The sequence below is a fragment of the Passer domesticus genome, chromosome 10 (genome assembly GCF_036417665.1).
Source record: "Passer domesticus isolate bPasDom1 chromosome 10, bPasDom1.hap1, whole genome shotgun sequence".
NCBI classification, from domain to species: Eukaryota; Metazoa; Chordata; class Aves; order Passeriformes; family Passeridae; genus Passer; species Passer domesticus.
In genome coordinates, this window is record NC_087483.1 from 41,923,315 (window position 1) to 41,941,185 (window position 17,871).

The window sequence follows — 17,871 nt, forward strand, 5'->3', positions numbered from 1 at the left end:
TTTTTCCTTTTTTTTCCTTTTTTTTCCTTTTTTTTTCCTTTTTTTTTTCCTTTTTTTTTCCTTTTTTTTCTTTTTTTCTTTTTTTTCCTTATTTTGTTTTTCCTTGTTTCCTTGTTTTGTTTTTCTTTTTGTTTTTCCTTGTTTTGTTTTTCCTTTACTTTTCCCTTTTTTCCCTTTTTTTTCCTTTTCCCATTTTTCCCTTTTTTCCCTTTTCCTTTTTTCTTTTTTTTCTGTTCTTTTTTTTTATTTTCCTTTTTTCCTCCTCTTCCTTTTTTCTTTTTTTTTCCTTCTTTTCACTTTGCCTTTTTTCTTGCCTTCCCCCCCCCCTTTTTTTTTTTTTCTATTTTCTCCTTTTTTTTTTTCTCTCCTTTATTTTTCGCTGGTTCCCCCCACTCCCAAATCTGTGGGACTGTTTCCTCCCTGGCAGAGGTGTTCCTATGGGATTGCTATGCATCTTTCTTTCGGGCCGTGAAAGAAAAACCTGACCAAGCTGTGCAATAGCAGAGACTGTGAAAAACCAAACCAACAGAGTAATTAAATTATTTTTTCAACCCCAAAGTGTTCTTAGTGCTGCAAACTCCTGCTGAGAGCTGCCAGCTGTGCCCCTCCTGCCCAGCTCTGGCAGCACGTGGGAGGTCAGCTGCCTTCATCCCTTCCAGCAGGAGCCTGGGATTTGTACTGGATCTATTTTTCCATGTATTTTTGTACGACTCAAGCTCAGAGGAAATGTTCTTGTCCGGGAGAGAGACTCTGCAGAGCCCCCCAGGCTTTGCCCCATGGCCTTTGCTGGCAGCAGTTCTCCGTGTGGGAAGACTTTTTTTTCCGTGAGGAAATGATGGATTGGACAAGAGCTCTTTGTATATTGTGTACAGACTCACAGCAGATGTTGGGTAATAATTTATGGAGTTTTAATTGCATGGACTGCATTGCTGCTTCTTGGAGACCTTCAGCCAGAATTCCCGGGTTTTCCCTCTGGAATTCTGATCTGTATATATTGTACTGTAGCTATCCAGATGGGTGTTTATTGAAAGGAACTGCTGCAGGTGCTTTTCCAACTTTTACATGGGCAAATAAAGAGCTGATAGTTCCCAGACTTGGTCGTGGCCTTGTGGTTTGGTGGCTTGGGGCTTTTTCTCTCTGCAGCTTCCCCCAGATTTGGATTCCCAAGGCTGGGAGGGACTTTGGAATGTCACCAGTGCTGGTGTAAGGCAGGAGCAGGTCCTCGAGGACAGGGTGGGATCTGGTCTGCAAAACTCTGAGTATTTTTTGCCCTGTGTGTCTCATGGAGAAAAGGGACAGGACAAACAGCCTGGAGCTACACGGGCAAGCTCTGTGGCTTTTCTTGCTTTTCTGAGCAGTGGTTTTGGCTCCAGATCAGCCTCCTTAGGAGAGTTCAGCTTTCCATCCCATGCCCTGGGGCAGGTAAGGATGTTCCTGACCCATGGAAAGGCTTTTGATCCCAACTCCCAGTGCTGCCAGTCCTGGACCCTGCCTTGGGGAAGGACATTTCCCTCCCATGCTGCCTCTGCTGGGAATTCCCTCTGCACTCTGAATTCCTCAGGGCTGATGCTACAACCCCTACTATTAACTTGGATTTAGTCTGTGGGAGACACAAGAGCCAGGGATTTTTATTCCCTGCTTCCCTGGGGAGTGGCTGCTCCAGGTGCTGCAGTGGATGAAGCAAACACTGATGTTCAGGTGTGGAATAACCCCAGCTCTGGGTCCTCCCTCAGTACAGTTTGTGGGGTGAACTCCCTTCTCCAGCACCACAGCATCCAGCCATACTGCAGAAACCTCAGCTTTATTCATCACTAATTTACAAGAAATCACAGCTTTTGCCCCCAGAACAGTTGCAGGAGAACACATTCATGAGAGCTCAGCAAGCAGGAGAGGGGTGGTTGCTTTTCCCTCCCCAAATAAACTGGGTTGAAATACAAAGCTTAAATGGGAAAGGAAACTAAGGGATTGAAACATTTTAGAACAGCCCAGAAAAATTCTCTTTGTGGGAGAATGAATCCTATAATGTGTGTGTTAGTCTTTGGCAATGGAATTTTGGAGATGATGGGTAGTGTCTGTGATGAAACGTTTGACATTCCAGACAACAATTGGGAGTGTTTGGCATTGGGAGAAAGGCGGGATCTGCTTAGAGGTACCTTTGCAAATGTGTGAAATATTCCAGCTGTGTTTTGCTCTGCAGTTATTTCTCTGGTGGCTGAGGGGGCCAGGATGGCCTGGGGCAGGTGTCCCATCCCCGGGGCAGGTGTCCCATCCCCGGGGCAGGTGTCCCATCCCCGGGGAGCTGTCCCACCCCCAGGGAGCTGTCCCAGCCCCCGGGAGCTGTCCCAGCTCACACGGCCTCCACGTAGTTGGCGGGCAGCATGCCGGTCTTGCCGGTTCTCTGCACGGTGCCGTACATCCAGCCCTCGTCGATGGCCTGCACGTTGACAATGGTGTCCCCGTCCTTGAAGGACACCTCGTCCGCGTCCGCCGCCGTGTAGTCGTACATGGCCCGGAACGTCTTCTGCAGGGACACAAGGGACACGGTCACAGCCTTACAGGGGACACAGGGGACATGGGGACACCCTGACATGGCCTGGAACATCTTCTGCATGGACAGAAGGGACAGGGTCACACCCTGACAGGGCTCAGAACCTCTTCTGAAGGGACACAAGGGACAGAAGGGACACGGTCAAACCCTGACATGGCCTGGAATGTCTTCTGCAGGGACACAAGGGACATGGTGACATCCTGACATGGCTTGGAACTTCTGCAGGGCCATGGGACAAAAAGGGACATGGTGATACCCTGACATGGGACAGAAGAGATGTAGTCACACCCTGACATGGCTCAGAACTTCTTCTGAAGGGACACAAGGGACAGAAGAGACACGGTCAAACCCTGACATGGCTCGTAATCTCTTCTGCAGGGCCATGGGACAAAACGGGACATGGTGACACCCTGACATGGGACAGAAGGGATGTAGTCACACCCTGACATGGCCTGGAACAACTGCAGTGACACAGGACAGAAGGGATGTGGGCAAACCCTTACAGGGGAAAGAAGGGACATGGTCACACCCTGACATGGCCCCAACCCTCTCCAGAAGGGATAGAAAGGATATGGTCAGAGCCTTACAGGGGATACAATGTCTTCAGGGACAAAAAGGGACATGGACAAACCACAGCAGCCATAGAGGGGACAAAAGGGACATGTTCAAAGCCCAGGGGCTGGGATTGGTGCCACGGCAGGGTCTGGCTGCTCCTTCAAATCTGGCTGTGGATTCTTCTCCCTCCCTGAGCCCCTTGGGTGCCCGAGTGCCACAGCCCCGGGCTGTGCTGGTGTCACTGAGCCTGAGCAAGGCCAAGTGTCACTCTGAAGTTGTTGCCTCCCAGCAGTTTTTGGAGGCACATTCCCACTGTCCTTTACTCCAGAGGCAATCTCTGAATGAGCACTTCCTCCCACTCCTCAGTTTTCAAGGGCTGAGTAGGAAGAAGAGCTCATTCCAGGTTTCCAGCTGCTAATTCCAGGGTTCCAAATGCTCATTCCAGGTTTCCAGGTGCTAATTCCAAGTTTCAGGAGCTAATTCCAAGTTTCCAGGCACAGGGAAGGCTCTGTCCCACTTAAGTCCCTGTCACGCCTGGTTTCATCCAGAGGTTCAACCGCACAGATTGGAATGTCACAAACTCAGGCTTGGAGTAACTCTATTAATTAGTGTTAGTTAATTATTAATGAGTGGCTGTGCCCCCTCCAGGTCCCCCAGGGTCACTCACCCCAGCAGTGGAGGGGTGGGAAGGCACCGAGGACACCGTGGTTTGCTGGGTGGCCACTGAGGACGAGCGTTGCTGTGGCAACTCAATGGTCTTGACCTGCTTGTAGCCCACTGCAAGAGAGGGTGGGGATTATGGGATTGTGATGGAGCTGGTTCAGATAAAGGTCATTGTGTGGGGTTATTATGGGATTGTGATGGAGCTGGTTGGGATAAAGATCATTGTGTGGGGTTATTATGGGATTGTGATGGAGCTGGTTGGTATAAAGATCAGGGACAGGCCACTGGGACAGGACAAAATCAGTTAAAAATGCACATTTACAGCTGTTGCTTGTGCACAACTCAACATTTTGGAGGTGGGTTTTTCCCTGGTGGTGGGATTGCTGCACACTCTCCCACGGGCAGCCCGTCTGTCCCCGTGGGTGTGCTGTACCTGTGGCCGTGGTGGTGAAGAAGCCCCCGTTGCTGTAGTAGGACAGGCGCTGGTCGGTGCCCTCCGAGGGCTCGGATTTCTCGTCGGCCGCGCCGCTGATGCTCAGGGCGCTGGCGGAGCGCGAGTGCTCGCGGCTGCGGCGCTGCGCCTGGACTGGGGGCAGCAGGACTGTCAGCCCCGGGGCTCGGAGCCACCAGCCTGGGGCTCAGAGCCACCAACCCCAGGGCTCAGAGTCACCACCCATGGGACTCTCAGAGCCACCAACCCCAGGGCTCTCGGAGCCACCAACCCCAGGGCTCAGAGCCACCATTCCTGGGTATCAGAGCCACCAACCCCAGGGCTCAGAGCCGCCATCCCTGGGTCTCTCAGTCACCACTCCAGGGACTCTTGCAGTCACCACCCCTGGGGCTCTCAGAGCCACCATCCCTGGGGTGCTCAAAGCCACCAACCCCAGGGCTCAGAGTCACCAACTCCAGAGCTCAGAGTCACCAGCCCTGGGCCTCTCAGAGCCACCACCCTGGGGCTCTCAGTCACCACTCCTGGGACTCTTGGAGCCACCATCCCTGGACTCTTGGAGCCACCAACCCCAGGGCTCAGAGCCACCAGCCCTGGGCCTCTCAGAGCCACCACCCTGGGGCTCTCAGTCACCACTCCTGGGACTCTTGGAGCCATCACCCCTGGACTCTCAGAGTCACCATCCTGGGATGCTCAGAGCCACCAATCCCAGGGCTCAGAGTCACCACTCCTGGAGCTCTCAGAGCTACCAACTCTTGGGTTCAGAGCCACCAACTCCAGGGCTTAGAGTCACCAATCCCCAGGCTCTCAGAGTTACCAACCCTAGAGCTCACACCTCATAAAACCCAGCCCTGCAAAGTTCAACTTTTCCACGATCCCAGTGTAGTTTTATAGTTCCATAGTGGGATTTCCCAGTGCTTTTTTGAATATTCCATGCTGAAATTCTGCTCTTCAATATTCACAGTGTTTTATCCTTTCTCCAGCCTCCTTCCCCTTAGTCCTCATTGCTTACAAAATTTTTATTCTAATTATCCTGTGATTTTCTTCCTGACACAGTACTGGGCCATCCCCATGATTTTCTACCATCCTGGTATTTTTCTTAGACAGGAGCTAAAAAAAAGGTCACTGAGAGCAGCCTGTTCAGTAATTCCAAAGGGAAGCACAGGTTGTATCATGGCAGCTGTGGATCATACAAACAATCCTCCTCCTGCCTCTGTTGGATCCTTTTATGATAGGAAGATTAATGATGTATTTTTTGACCATTAGTTACGCTGGTGAGGAGCAGCTACAGCCAAATTCTCCTCTGTCCCCTGTGTCCCTTGGGGTCTCTCAGCTCTGTTTGGCACCAGACCCCACCCCTGCAGGAGTTCAAATCCCATTTTTCCTGTGGGACACACCTGAGATCATGTGCAGGCTGCGGGACTGGATGTTGTCCTCGGCAGGGTCGTAGTCGAAGACGGAGCCGGGGTTGGTTCTCCACACCCGGAGCCCTGCAGGAAAAAGGAAATTCCTGAGGAGAGGCCGAGCAGCACAGCCTGGCAGGACAGCAGGACAGGAGCTGTGCCTTCCCCAGCCCTGGCGGTGGCCAAGACCAGGCTGGATGGGGCTTGGAGCACCCTGGGATAGTGGAAGGTGTCCTGCTCATGGCAGGGTGGGACTGGATGAACTTTAATGTCCCTGCACCCCAAACCAGTCTGGAATTCTTTGAAAAATCACCCTTATTTTATAAATCAGTGCTTCTCAATTCTGTACAACAAGTTTGGCTTTTTTACAATCAATCAACAGCAAAGCATTTCTCTAATGGATAGAGATGGAGTTCAAAATAGAAGAACCATAAATGCAGTGTGACATTATCCAGGTGGGGACAGCAGGTCACAGATCATTTACAGCTGTTGGGAAAGAATATTTCCAAAAAGGACTTGGACAAGAAATCTCCAGGTGATGATGAATTGGAATTGCTGTGGCTGAGCTTAAATTAAACCCCTCCTGCAGCAGATGTGCCCAGTCTCCTGACCTGTGAGGTTCTCCTGGTCCTGGTCCACGCGTTTCCGCTCCATCTCCACCACCCTCCTCTGGATGCCCCTGTAGCTGATGTCACTGAAGTCCTGCATGTTCTTCTTCACGCGCTCCGTGATGGGGTCGGTCACCACGGGCGTGAAGCTCCCTTTGCTCTTCTCAAAGTCCTCGTGGTACTTCACCTGCAATTCCAAAGGACTGTGATTCCTGCTTCCCACAGGGGCATTTCCACCTCCTGAACTTTGGCTTTCCCAATCCTAATCCCAGACTTGCTTTAGCATTAAAGCCTTGGGTACCCAAACCTGGTAGGACACGTCGTCCTTGCTGCCAGGCAGGGTTGTTTTTACACTGAACGCCCTTCCCAGGGGAAGGACACCTCTGGAAGTGCTCTTACAGTGGAGATGTGTTTCTGGGTCTCCCGCACGCGCCGCATCTCCGGCGTGTCCAGGACGTAGGCGGCTTTTCCTTGGACTTGCTTGCGGAAACTGTCAGAGTAAAGGACCTGCCAGGGGAGGAGGAGCACGGGAGTTACCCCTGGAGCACCAGGCTGCCAAAGAAGGCCAGTCCCAGATTTTTATACATTTTTTATAAGTGACTCTTACCGAAGAACCGCAATTTTATACGTCACAGAGTATTGCGGCAGTAATTTGAAATTTAACTGTTTAAAAACTCCCCAAGAGAACCCAGCTCATGGCAGAAATACTTGATTGCACCAGAAAGCTTTAAGGAATTCTGTATCCTTCTGAACCCCTCCTGAGTGAGGATTTCAGGGTGAAGTGCTCCTTTCCTGCTGCACCCACCGAGCTGATGTTCTCCTGGTTGCGTTTGGCTCTCTCCATCTCCGGGGTCAGCGGGGTCGGGGTTCCCTTGGCCATGTGCTCCTTGTACAGCACCTGCAGGGCACAAACACAGCTCGGGCTGGAAGAATTCCAGCTTTCATTCCAGCTTTTCCTGGCACTGGGGTTAAGGTTCAAGCAAACTCAGCCCTGCAGAGTGGAAAAGATCTCGGGAAACAAAGCAGCTGAAACGTTATTGGCAAAAGATAAAAAAATAATTAAAAGATCAAAGGGAAAACAGGCAAAAATCAGTAAAACTGGGAAAATAAGGCTGAATTAGGTGGAGTTTGGCTGAGGATGGTTATTTTGGACACAAGGTGCTTGGCTGTGCTTGCAGTACCGAGCTGATTTGTTCTTGGTTCCGCTTGACTCTCTCCATCTCCGGAGTGACCGGGCTGGGAGTGGCCTTCCCTAAACCTTCCCTGTATGCAACCTACAGACCACAGAGGAACTCAGTCACAGGGCAGAACTCACACCCGGTGTGTTACTGGCTTTACACTCAACACCAGCCGTTAGGAAAAAAAAATAAATAAAGATTAAGGAAAAATTGTATTAACAAGTTAAATGACAAAAAAATCCTTTAAAATTAGGAAAGGGGGAAAAAAGTCAGCAAAAATCATATTAACAAGTTAAACGACAAAAAGATCCTTTAGAATTACAGCACTTAAGAGGTGACTTTTGAAATAAAAAATTAGAGGGTTAAATAAAACCAGGCAGAGTGAGGTTACTCAGAAGAGCTCTTTGCCCTCCTCTGGTGTTAAGCACTGCACGGGGAGCTCTGGGAAGCTTTTCCTGCAGGAATACCGAGCTAATCTGCTCCTGGTTGCGTTTGACTCGCTCCATCTCGGGGGTGACGGGGGTGGGGGTCGCCTGCCCCACGTTCTCTTTGTACAACACCTGCGGGACAGACAGCGAGCCAGGCTCTCAGACAGCCCCAAAAACCGGGGTTTAACACAAACCATTACTTTGTTACGGATTTCAAAACCTCAAACGTTTAGTGCTGCCCGGAGGGGTGAGGAACAGGGAGGGAGAACTGGGATTATTTGGGGTTAAGGGCTCTATCCAGGTGGCTCCAGAGGCTCAGGAAGTGCCTCTGGCTCTAAAAAGCTGAGTAAGAAATGCTTTATCTGATTTTTTAAAAATCTATATTTGAAGTAATTCCTGATCTTTTGGGAGGGAGGTGGAAGTTTTGTTGCCACACTGCCCTAATAATGATGTCAGGGATGGGTGTTTTTCCCTAAAGTCAAATCCACCTGAAAATCCAATGAAAGGTGAAACACTGAACACAGAGAGAAGCCTGAATATCCCTGGAAAACCTGGGCTAGCAAGGGAATGAAATGAGCTCTGTGTCCCTTCCAACACAAACATTCCCTGAGCCCCACCAAGGGATCTGAACTCCTGAGATGGTCTGGATAGAACCCACGAATTCACAAACCAAGTTGTGAAAAAGACCTAAAATTCTGGATCACACCGTTAACACTGAAGTAATTTGGGTTTAGAAGGAGCAATTAATGTGCAGAAAAAAAGAAATGCATCTGTTTTTAAATGAAAACCAGCTCTGAGTGGGAGTTAGGCTGTTACTTGATTAAGTCGAAGCAGAAAGGAAACCAGAAATGTCTGGGAAGGTACCGAGCTAATGATCTCTTGATTGCGTTTGACTCTCTCCATCTCGGGGGTGATGGGGGTCGGGGTCACCTTCCCCACATTTTCCTTGTACAAAACCTACAGGATGCAAGGGAGTACCCAAATGTCACTGAAAAGGAAAAGAAAAACAAGGAAAAAAACCCCAAAAAGCAGAACAAAGAGCTTTGGAGCCGTCCCACTGAGTTGGGGCTGGGGCACTGGAGGAGGAGCTGGAGCTTTGCCATTAATTAATTTGGGATGCGGGAATCCCTGACTGGAATCACCGGCGGCAAAGCACAGAGGGAGTGAGAAAGGTTAAAAAAATTCAATCAGGACAACACCATCCATCCCAAAAAAAAGGGATTTTTTTTTTTCTTTTTTTCCTAGTAAAACCCTGGCTGGGGCAGCGTTAAGGAGAAGCCGGTGCGGTTTGTGGAGGCATTTCAGGGGTTAATAAGCACAGGCTGCTGGGGCTGCAGCCGGGTTAAACACTCCACTCGGGTTTTTTAGGGCCTTTTCCTGTGCAAGTACCGAGCTGATGATCTCCTGGTTGCGCTTGACTCGCTCCATCTCGGGGGTGACGGGCGTGGGGGTGGCTTTGCCTATGTTCTCCTTGTACAGCACCTGCGGGACAGAGGACACTCGGTGCCAGCCCTCCCCACGCCTCCCTCCCCCTCGCATTTAGGAGGGTTTAAAGCAGCTCCTGGCACTGATTTAGTAGAGGGGGGGATAAATGGGGTAAGTACTGCACCGAGGGGCGCAAACCCCCCCGGAGGGGCTGAGCACGGCAGAAAACCCAGAAAACCCAATTAAAGAAACGGCAGCACTGCAGAGAAAAGGAGAGGAGTTTGAGAGGGTTTAGGATTAGAACACGACATTAAAATCACTCTTAAAACCAAGATAACTGACCGGAGTTAACATTTCAACCGGAGAAAGCCACGAGTGAGGAGCGAGCCCTGCGTTATTTTGGGACAAATCCTTCTCCAAACGGTTAAAAAGGGCTTGGAAAGAGTTAAAAGGTTTCAGCTCCGGGTTTAAAGAGTTAAAGGGAAGTTTTGCTCTTGGCAAAGTACCGAGCTGCAAATCTCCTGGTTGCGTTTGACCCTCTCCATCTCGGGGGTGACAGGAGTGGGGGTCCCTGTCCCCACGCTCTCTTTGTACAACACCTGCACAACAAGAAACCATCCAAAGCCATCAGCACTCAGTAAACCCAAATCTTCCTGCGGATCCGGAGCTTTCAAACCCCCACTGCAGCCTCCTGAGGAGTCACACCCTCCCTCCCCTGCCAGGGTTAAAACAATGCACGAAGAATTTTAGATATATAAAAAAACCACACATGGAAAGGAAGATGGAACAGGGAACAAAACGGTTAAAGACGTTAAGGATAATGTAAATATCTGTAAACAACTCCAAACAACGCAAATGTTTGTGAATAATTCCATCAGTGAAGAAGTGGGGGGTCAGTAACAGTGAGGAAGAGAGGATTGACTGTGGGGATGTGTTTGTGAGGATGGGGTTGTGAGGATGTGTTTGTGGGGTTGCGTTTGTGGGGATGTGTTTGTGAGGATGGGGTTGTGGTGTTTGTGGGGATGTGTTTGTGGGGATGTGTTTGTGAGGATGTGTTTGTGAGGATGTGTTTGTGGGGATGTGTTTGTGGTGTTTGTGGGGATGTGTTTGTGGTGTTTGTGAGGATTGTTTGTGGGGATTTGTTTGTGGGGATTTGTTGTGGGGATGTATTTATGAGGATGTGTGTATGGGGATGTGTTTGTGGTGTTTGTGGCGATGTGTTTGTGGTGTTTGTGGAGTTTCTGGGGATGTGTTTGTGGGGATTGTTTATGAGGATGTGTTTGTGGGGATGTGTTTGTGGGGATGTGTTTTGTGGTGTTTATGTGGATATGTTTGTGGTGTTTGTGAGGATGTGTTTGTTTGTGGTGTTTGTGGGGATGTGTTTGTGGTGTTTGTGGGGATGTGTTTGGGGATGTTTTTGTGGTGTTTGTGGGGTTGTTTTTATGGGGATATGTTTGTGAGGATGTTTTTGTGGTGTTTGTGAGGATGTGTTTGTGGGGATGTGTTTCTGAGGATGTGTTTGTGGAGTTTGTGGGGATGTGTTTGTGCTGTTTGTGGTGTTTGTGGGGATGTGTTTACGAGGATGTGTTTGTGGGGATGTGTTTGTGGGGATGTGTTTGTGAGGAAGTGAGGATGTGTTTGTGGTGTTTGTGGGGATTGTTTACGAGGATGTGTTTGTGGGGATGTGTTTGTGAGTCGATTAAGCGGCAGCAGGAGGAGAGGAGCTGTGTTTTTAGGGAGGTTAGGGAGCTGCTGCAGGCACGGTACCGAGCTCAGGTGCTCCTGGTTGCGCCTGACCCGCTCCAGCTCGGGAGTGACCGGGATGGGAGTGCCTGTGCCCAGCTCCTCCCGGTACAGAACCTGCGGAGAACAGCGGCTCAGAAATCCGGGATGCCAGGCAGAAAACATGGAATCCTGCTCCGGACAGGAGCTGCTCACGCCTGGACGCAAAACCGGGCAGAAAAAGCTGTGAAAGCACCAAAAATCCCAAATAAAGCAGCTCTGGATCCTCTCCCAGCCCAGCCCAGCCCGCCCAGGCACCGCTTAGTTCTCCAGGGTAAAATCAAGAAAATTCACTCCATGGAACAAAACTGAAGGGGGGATTAAATAAGGAAAACAGGGTGGGTTTTTAAGAGTTAAAAAAAGGGCAATCACACTCCAAAAGGTGAGATTCAATTACTAAAATGATGTAATTAAAAATCAAGGGAATAAGAACAATGTAAGTAATAATTATGAAGGAAAAAAGAATTCTGAGAGGGACCAGGATATTATTTTTGGGGTAAGTCAATTATAAGGAAACAAGAATATCGTTTTGTTGGTTATAAAGACTTTTAAAATCGATTAAGAGGGATTTTATTGACTTTTGGAGTTCAAATCTACCGAGCTAATGTGTTCTTGATTGCGTTTGACCCTCTCAATCTCGGGGGTGACAGGGGTGGGGGTTCCTGTCCCCAGCTCCTCCTTGTACAACACCTGTGGGGCAACGGGCAAAAAACAGAATCAAAGCAGCACCAAAACCTCCCAGAGCATCAGAGGTTTTTTACCTCCTGAGGGTAAAAAACCCTTGGGATAAAAAAAACTCATGTAAAACTCTGCAGTGACTGAGGCTGAAGGAGGGTGGGATATTGGGAAAAAGATATAATTATATAGAAATAATATAATATAGTATATATTATAAATTATTCTGTATAATATATAAATATATTTTGATCAATTCATATACATTTTTATACTAGATAGATATATTTATATATTATGCATTACATACATATAATTTCTAGTGCTCTCCTGGTTTCAGTGGCACTTCCCTCACCTTTCCACAAATCCCAACACCCCCAGAACACTTCCAATGCTTCCCTACCACATTTCCTAAAGTAAAAGGCACCAAACCCAGAGGAAAAGGCTCAAACCCAAAGGAAAAGGCACCAAATCTAAAGGAAAAAGCTAAAATTCAAAGGAAAAGGCACCAAACGCAAACAAAAGGCTCTAACCCAAAAGAAATGCTCAAACTCAAAGGAAAAGGCACCAAACCCAAAGGAAAACGCACCAAACCCACAGTTAAAGGCTCAAAGCCAAGGCAGGAGGATGCAGGCACCCATCCCAGCTGATTTCCCATCCCACCCCATCCCAGCAGGCTCAGGGATCACAGCCACGGATTTGGGTCAGGCAAGGAACAGTTTGGATTTTATACATGGGAAAACCAGGGGAAATCAAAAATAATTTTTTGAAGTGACTAATGAAAGGAAAAGCAAATCATAAAAAATATGGCAGGAGAAAGATGGGAAGGAGGAATCTGAACTCATTAGTGATGGGTCTAATTAAAATAAATCAGGGATTACAGAGCAAAAAATGGCAGAACACAAGGAATGGGATGTGCTTGTGTCAATCAATTATTTTGTTGGTTAAGATTATTTTTAAATCTATTAGGAGGGATTTTTTTTTGGCTTTTGGAATTCAGAACTACCGAGCTAATGTGTTCTTGATTGCGTTTGACCCTCTCAATCTCGGGGGTGACAGGGGTGGGGGTTCCTGTCCCCAGCTCCTCCTTGTACAACACCTGTGGGGCAACAGGCAAAAAACAGAATCAAAGCAGCACCAAAAACTCCCAGAGCATCAGAGAGGGGCTTCTGACACCTCCTGGGGGAAAAAATCCCTTGGGATAAAAAACTCATCTAAAACTCTGCAGTGGCTGAGGCTGAAGAAGATTGGGTTTAGGTGGGATATTGGGGAAAAGGGTATAATTATATAAAAATAATATTCTATATACTATATTATGAATACTTATATATAATATATAAATGCATATTAATCAATTCATATATAATTATATATTTTATGTAGTTTTTAAAATATATTATGTATTACCTACATATAGTTTCTAGTGCTCTCCGGGTTTCAGTGGCACTTCCCTCACCTTTCCACACATTCCAACACCCCCAGAACACTTCCAGTGCTTCCCTACCACATTTCCTAAAGGAAAAGGCATCACGCCCAAAGGAAAAGGCACCAAACCCAAACAAAAGGCTCAAACCCAAAGGAAAAGGCTGAAACCCAAAGGAAAAGGCACCAAACCCAAACAAAAGGCTCAAACCCAAAGGAAAAGGCACCAAATCTAAAGGAAAAGGCACCAAACCCAAAGGAAAAAGCTAAAATCCAAAGGAAAAAAGGCTGAAACCCAAAGGAAAAGGCACCAAACCCAAAGGAGAAGGCTCAAAGCCAAAGGAAAAGGCACCAAACCCAAAGGAAAAGGCTCAAACGAAAAGGAAAAGGCTCAAATCCAAAATTAAAGGCTCAAAGCCAAGGCAGGAGGATGCAGCCACCCATCCCAGATGATTTCCCATCCCAGCAGGCTCAGGGATCACAGCCATGGATTTGGGTCAGACAAGGAACAATTTGGATTTTATACATGGCAAAACCAGGGGAAATAAAAAATAATAATGGATTGAAGTGATTAATGAAAGGAAAAGCAGATCATAAAAAATATGGCAGGAGAAAAATGGGAAGAAGGAATTTAAACTCATTAATGATGGGTCTAATTAAAATAAATCAGGGATTACAGAGGAAAAAATGGCAGAACACAAGGAATGGGATGTGCTTGTGTCAATCAATTATTTTGTTGGTTAAGATTATTTTTAAATTTATTAGGAGGGATTTTTTTTTGGTTTTGGAATTGAAAACTACCGAGCTAATGTGTTCTTGATTGCGTTTGACCCTCTCAATCTCGGGGGTGACAGGGGTGGGGGTTCCTGTCCCCAGCTCCTCCTTGTACAACACCTGTGGGGCAACAGGCAAAAAACAGAATCAAAGCAGCACCAAAAACTCCCAGAGCATCAGAGAGGGGCTTCTGACACCTCCTGGGGGGTAAAAAACCCTCGGCATAAAAAACTCATCTAAAACTCTGCAGTGGCTGAGGCTGAAGAAGATTGGGTTTAGGTGGGATATTGGGGAAAAGGGTATAGTTATATGTAAATAATAATCTATATGCTATATTATAAATAATGTTATATGATATATTAAATGCAATAATCAATCTATAATTATATATTTTATATATTTGAAAAATATATTATGCATTACATACATATATTTTCCAGTGCTCTCCTGGTTTCAGTGGCACTTCCCTCACCTTTCCACACATTCCAACACCCCCAGAACACTTCCAGTGCTTCCCTACCACATTTCCTAAAGGAAAAGACACCAAACCCAAAGGAAAAGGCTGAAACCCAAAGGAAATGGCTCAAAATCAAATAAAAGGCACCAAACCCTAAGGAAAAGGCACCAAATCCAAAGGAAAAGGCACCAAATCCAAAGGAAATGGCTCAAACCAAAAGGAAAAGGCTCAAACCCAAAGGAAAAGGCACCAAACCCAAAGGAAAAGGCTCAAACCTAAAGGAAAAGGCTCAAACCCAAAGGAGAAGGCTCAAACCCAAAGGAGAAGGCTCAAAGCCAAAGGAAAATGTTCAAACCCAAAGGAAAAGGCACCAAACCCAAAGGAAAACGCACCAAACTCAAAGGAGAAGGCTCAAAGCCAAGGCAGGAGGATGCAGGCACCCATGCCAGCTGATTTCCCATCCCACCCCATCCCAGCAGGCTCAGGGATCACAGCCATGGATTTGGGTCAGACAAGGAACAATTTGGATTTTATACATGGCAAAACCAGGGGAAATAAAAAATAATAATGGATTGAAGTGATTAATGAAAGGAAAAGCAGATCATAAAAAATATGTCAGGAGAAAGATGGGAAGGAGGAATCTGAACTCATTAGTGATGGGTCTAATTAAAATAAATCAGGGATTACAGAGCAAAAAATGGCAGAACACAAGGAATGGGATGTGCTTGTGTCAATCAATTATTTTGTTGGTTAAGATTATTTTTAAATCAATTAAGAGGGATTTTTTTTGGCTTTTGGAATTCAGAACTACCGAGCTAATGTGTTCTTGATTGCGTTTGACCCTCTCAATCTCGGGGGTGACAGGGGTGGGGGTTCCTGTCCCCAGCTCCTCCTTGTACAACACCTGTGGGGCAACGGGGCAGACAAAAAGAGATAAAAAAAAATCTGCATTTTATGGAGGGAATTAATGGAATTTTGTGCCCACTAGATGTACTAGAAAGCAGGAACAGTTAGGGAGCATAAATCAGTTATTAATTTATAACCAGTTATTATAAATTCAGCCAGGAATACAAATCCAACTGCCTGGATAGGCTCCAGCAGAAGAACAAAGTATTATAGGAAGGGAATTCAGAAAATTATTTTAAGAAATAGGTTTAAAAATGCAAAATAGTTTAAACTTCAGGAAAAAAAGAAATGCACATGAAACATCCGCTGTTAAATTATAGGAAAAATATTTTTAAAAACAAGTACATAAAATACGTTGCTAAAAATGAGCAAAAGGGAGATTTTTTAATGAGTTAATTTGAGGGGATTTAAAGTTTGCAGGTGTTAAACAGCTACAGAAAACTGAGTTTTTTCCTATAATGATAAAAAGATACCGAGCTAAAATTCTCCTGGTTGCGTTTGACCCTCTCCATCTCAGGAGTGACAGGGACTGGGGTGCCAACCCCCAGCCCCTCCTTGTACAACACCTGTGGGCAGCAGGAGTGTGGAAATTAAAATAAAATAAAATAAAAAAACAAATTTAAAAAAATAAAATGGAAGGAAAGGGGAGGACATGGAGGTCAGGGAGGAAAGAGAGAGAAGAGAAATTATTTAATATTGGGAAACTGCAAAGTGTGGGGGAAAAAAATAGTCTTGCTTTGGTCAAAGCTCAGCACAAAACCCTCAAGGAACAGGACAAGGTGAGGATGCTGTCACCTCAGCCAGGGCCAGAGCTGCTGGAATGTTCCAAGGCACCTGGAAATTCCCTGGCAAAGGCTTTTCCCACTCCAGCTCCAGATGTTCTGTCAGGATTGCTGCCAGGCTGAGGTGCCTGTGCCTGTCCCAGGGATCTCTGCCAGGACTGAATTCCAGGGGGGATTTGGGCAGAGTGACCCCAAAAGGTCACAAATTCAACCAGAACTGCAGAACAAAGTGGTGGCACGGTGTTCTTCCAAGTGGATGTGTCAGGAGGGGGAATTCCAGACAGGAATTCACTCCTGCAGCACTTTCCCATCTCCACTGGATGTTCCTGGTGCTCCTTCACTGCCATGAGCTGGGAATGTCACCTGGGCTCCTGGGGACACAGCAGAGCCCCAGCAGGACAGGGACAGGGACAGGGACAGGGCTCTTGTGCTTCCAACCCAAACCATTCCCTGTCCCGTGACTCAGGAAGGGCTGGCAGCCCATTTCCCTTTGGCAGGAGGTGCTGGAAGGGTGGGCTCTGCTCCTGAGCACCATTCCCACAAGGAATATTTCCTTGGCAAGCAAAGGAAGGCCCTGCTCCAGGGCTTTAATTCCTGAGGTTAAAATCTTCCATCTGCAACAGCGGCACGAGTTAAATCCAGGGGAAAATGCAAACTTCAGGATCCTGCCAGGGCTTCAGGGGTTTGACAAGGAAGGGTTGCTCCCAACACACCCAAGGATATGACGTGGAGGGGTTACAGGGACTGGGGTTGGGGTTGGAGGTCCCTCAGTACCGAGCTGATGTGCTCCTGGTTCCGTCGGACCCGCTCCATCTCCGGCGTCACCGGCGTGGCAGTGCCAGCCCCTAAACCCTCCTTGTACAACACCTGTGAGGGACAACAGCAGCGCCACAAAACCCCCTCAGCACAGGCCAGACCCACCAGATCCCACCGTTATGGGATGGTGTTTACAGTTAGGATCGCTTGGGATTCACCGCACAAGGATTAAGGAAGAGGCTGTGGGGGATTATTCTGTGAATGGGGCACTGCAGAGAGGAGATAAAGGCTCAGGGTGAAACAAACGTGGGGAGAAACACCACAGCTCCACAGGGATGTTCTGCTGCCCAGCTTAGCCCAGGAAATGCCAGGATTATTTTCAGGCAGGTTTGTTCTTAGAAGAAAAGCGCGTGAAAGTGTAAATCCCCCAAAAAGCACAAACAGTGGAAGATCAATGAGTTAAAACCCAGCCAGGACTACAGCCCTGAGGAAGAACAAGGTTAGGGTGTTAGGAGCACAGGATTATAACAACAGCCCGTTGTTATAAGTCCTGCAGGGTGGAAGTACCGAGCTGATCTGCTCCTGGTTGCGTTTGACGCGCTCCATCTCTGGGGTCACGGGCGTGGGGGTGCCTGTGCCCAGCTCCTCCTTGTACAACACCTGTGGGACACAAGCAGGGTCAGAGCACCCCGGGGACATCCCTGACCTGCTCACTGCCTCTGCAGACTGGGGTTGTACACAAATGAAAACACAGCTCACGCCCCTCAGCGTCTTTATCAGCACCAGCTCAGAGCGATTTCCGTTCAAGTCTTCATTTAAAGGACACAAATTCAAATATTCTGCTGACCCCACCCTGAGAGGGATATTTTACTTTTCTTCTTGGTTTAGGAAATGTGACAGAATTACTTTTCAGGCAGTCAGTATTTCTTTATGGGATTAATAAACAGCTTGACCTTTTCTGGAACTGCTCAGTGTACAAAGACTTCATTGTGAGCTTTTTTCATTTTCACTTCTGTTTGTTTGCACCACTATTTTACTTTGGCTTAAATCTCTAGGAAACA

General features: G+C 47.4%; 1 protein-coding gene across 1 annotated transcript in view; it reads right to left on the minus strand.

The window, feature by feature from the left end:
- Positions 1-2,319: 2,319 nt before the first annotated feature.
- Positions 2,320-17,871, minus strand: part of NEB (nebulin) — a 97,113-nt gene continuing 81,561 nt past the window's right edge. The window contains exons 131-148 of the mRNA XM_064435573.1: positions 17,378-17,470; positions 16,829-16,921; positions 15,746-15,838; positions 15,178-15,270; positions 13,937-14,029; positions 11,024-11,116; positions 9,763-9,855; positions 9,221-9,313; positions 8,696-8,788; positions 7,871-7,963; positions 7,407-7,499; positions 7,031-7,123; positions 6,625-6,732; positions 6,229-6,412; positions 5,612-5,704; positions 4,200-4,352; positions 3,771-3,880; positions 2,320-2,521 (exon numbers count right to left, since the gene is read on the minus strand). Of these exons, the coding sequence (XP_064291643.1) occupies positions 2,348-2,521; positions 3,771-3,880; positions 4,200-4,352; positions 5,612-5,704; positions 6,229-6,412; positions 6,625-6,732; positions 7,031-7,123; positions 7,407-7,499; positions 7,871-7,963; positions 8,696-8,788; positions 9,221-9,313; positions 9,763-9,855; positions 11,024-11,116; positions 13,937-14,029; positions 15,178-15,270; positions 15,746-15,838; positions 16,829-16,921; positions 17,378-17,470 (1,938 nt within the window). The 3' untranslated portion in view covers positions 2,320-2,347. The remainder of the gene's footprint in view (positions 2,522-3,770; positions 3,881-4,199; positions 4,353-5,611; positions 5,705-6,228; positions 6,413-6,624; positions 6,733-7,030; positions 7,124-7,406; positions 7,500-7,870; positions 7,964-8,695; positions 8,789-9,220; positions 9,314-9,762; positions 9,856-11,023; positions 11,117-13,936; positions 14,030-15,177; positions 15,271-15,745; positions 15,839-16,828; positions 16,922-17,377; positions 17,471-17,871) is intronic.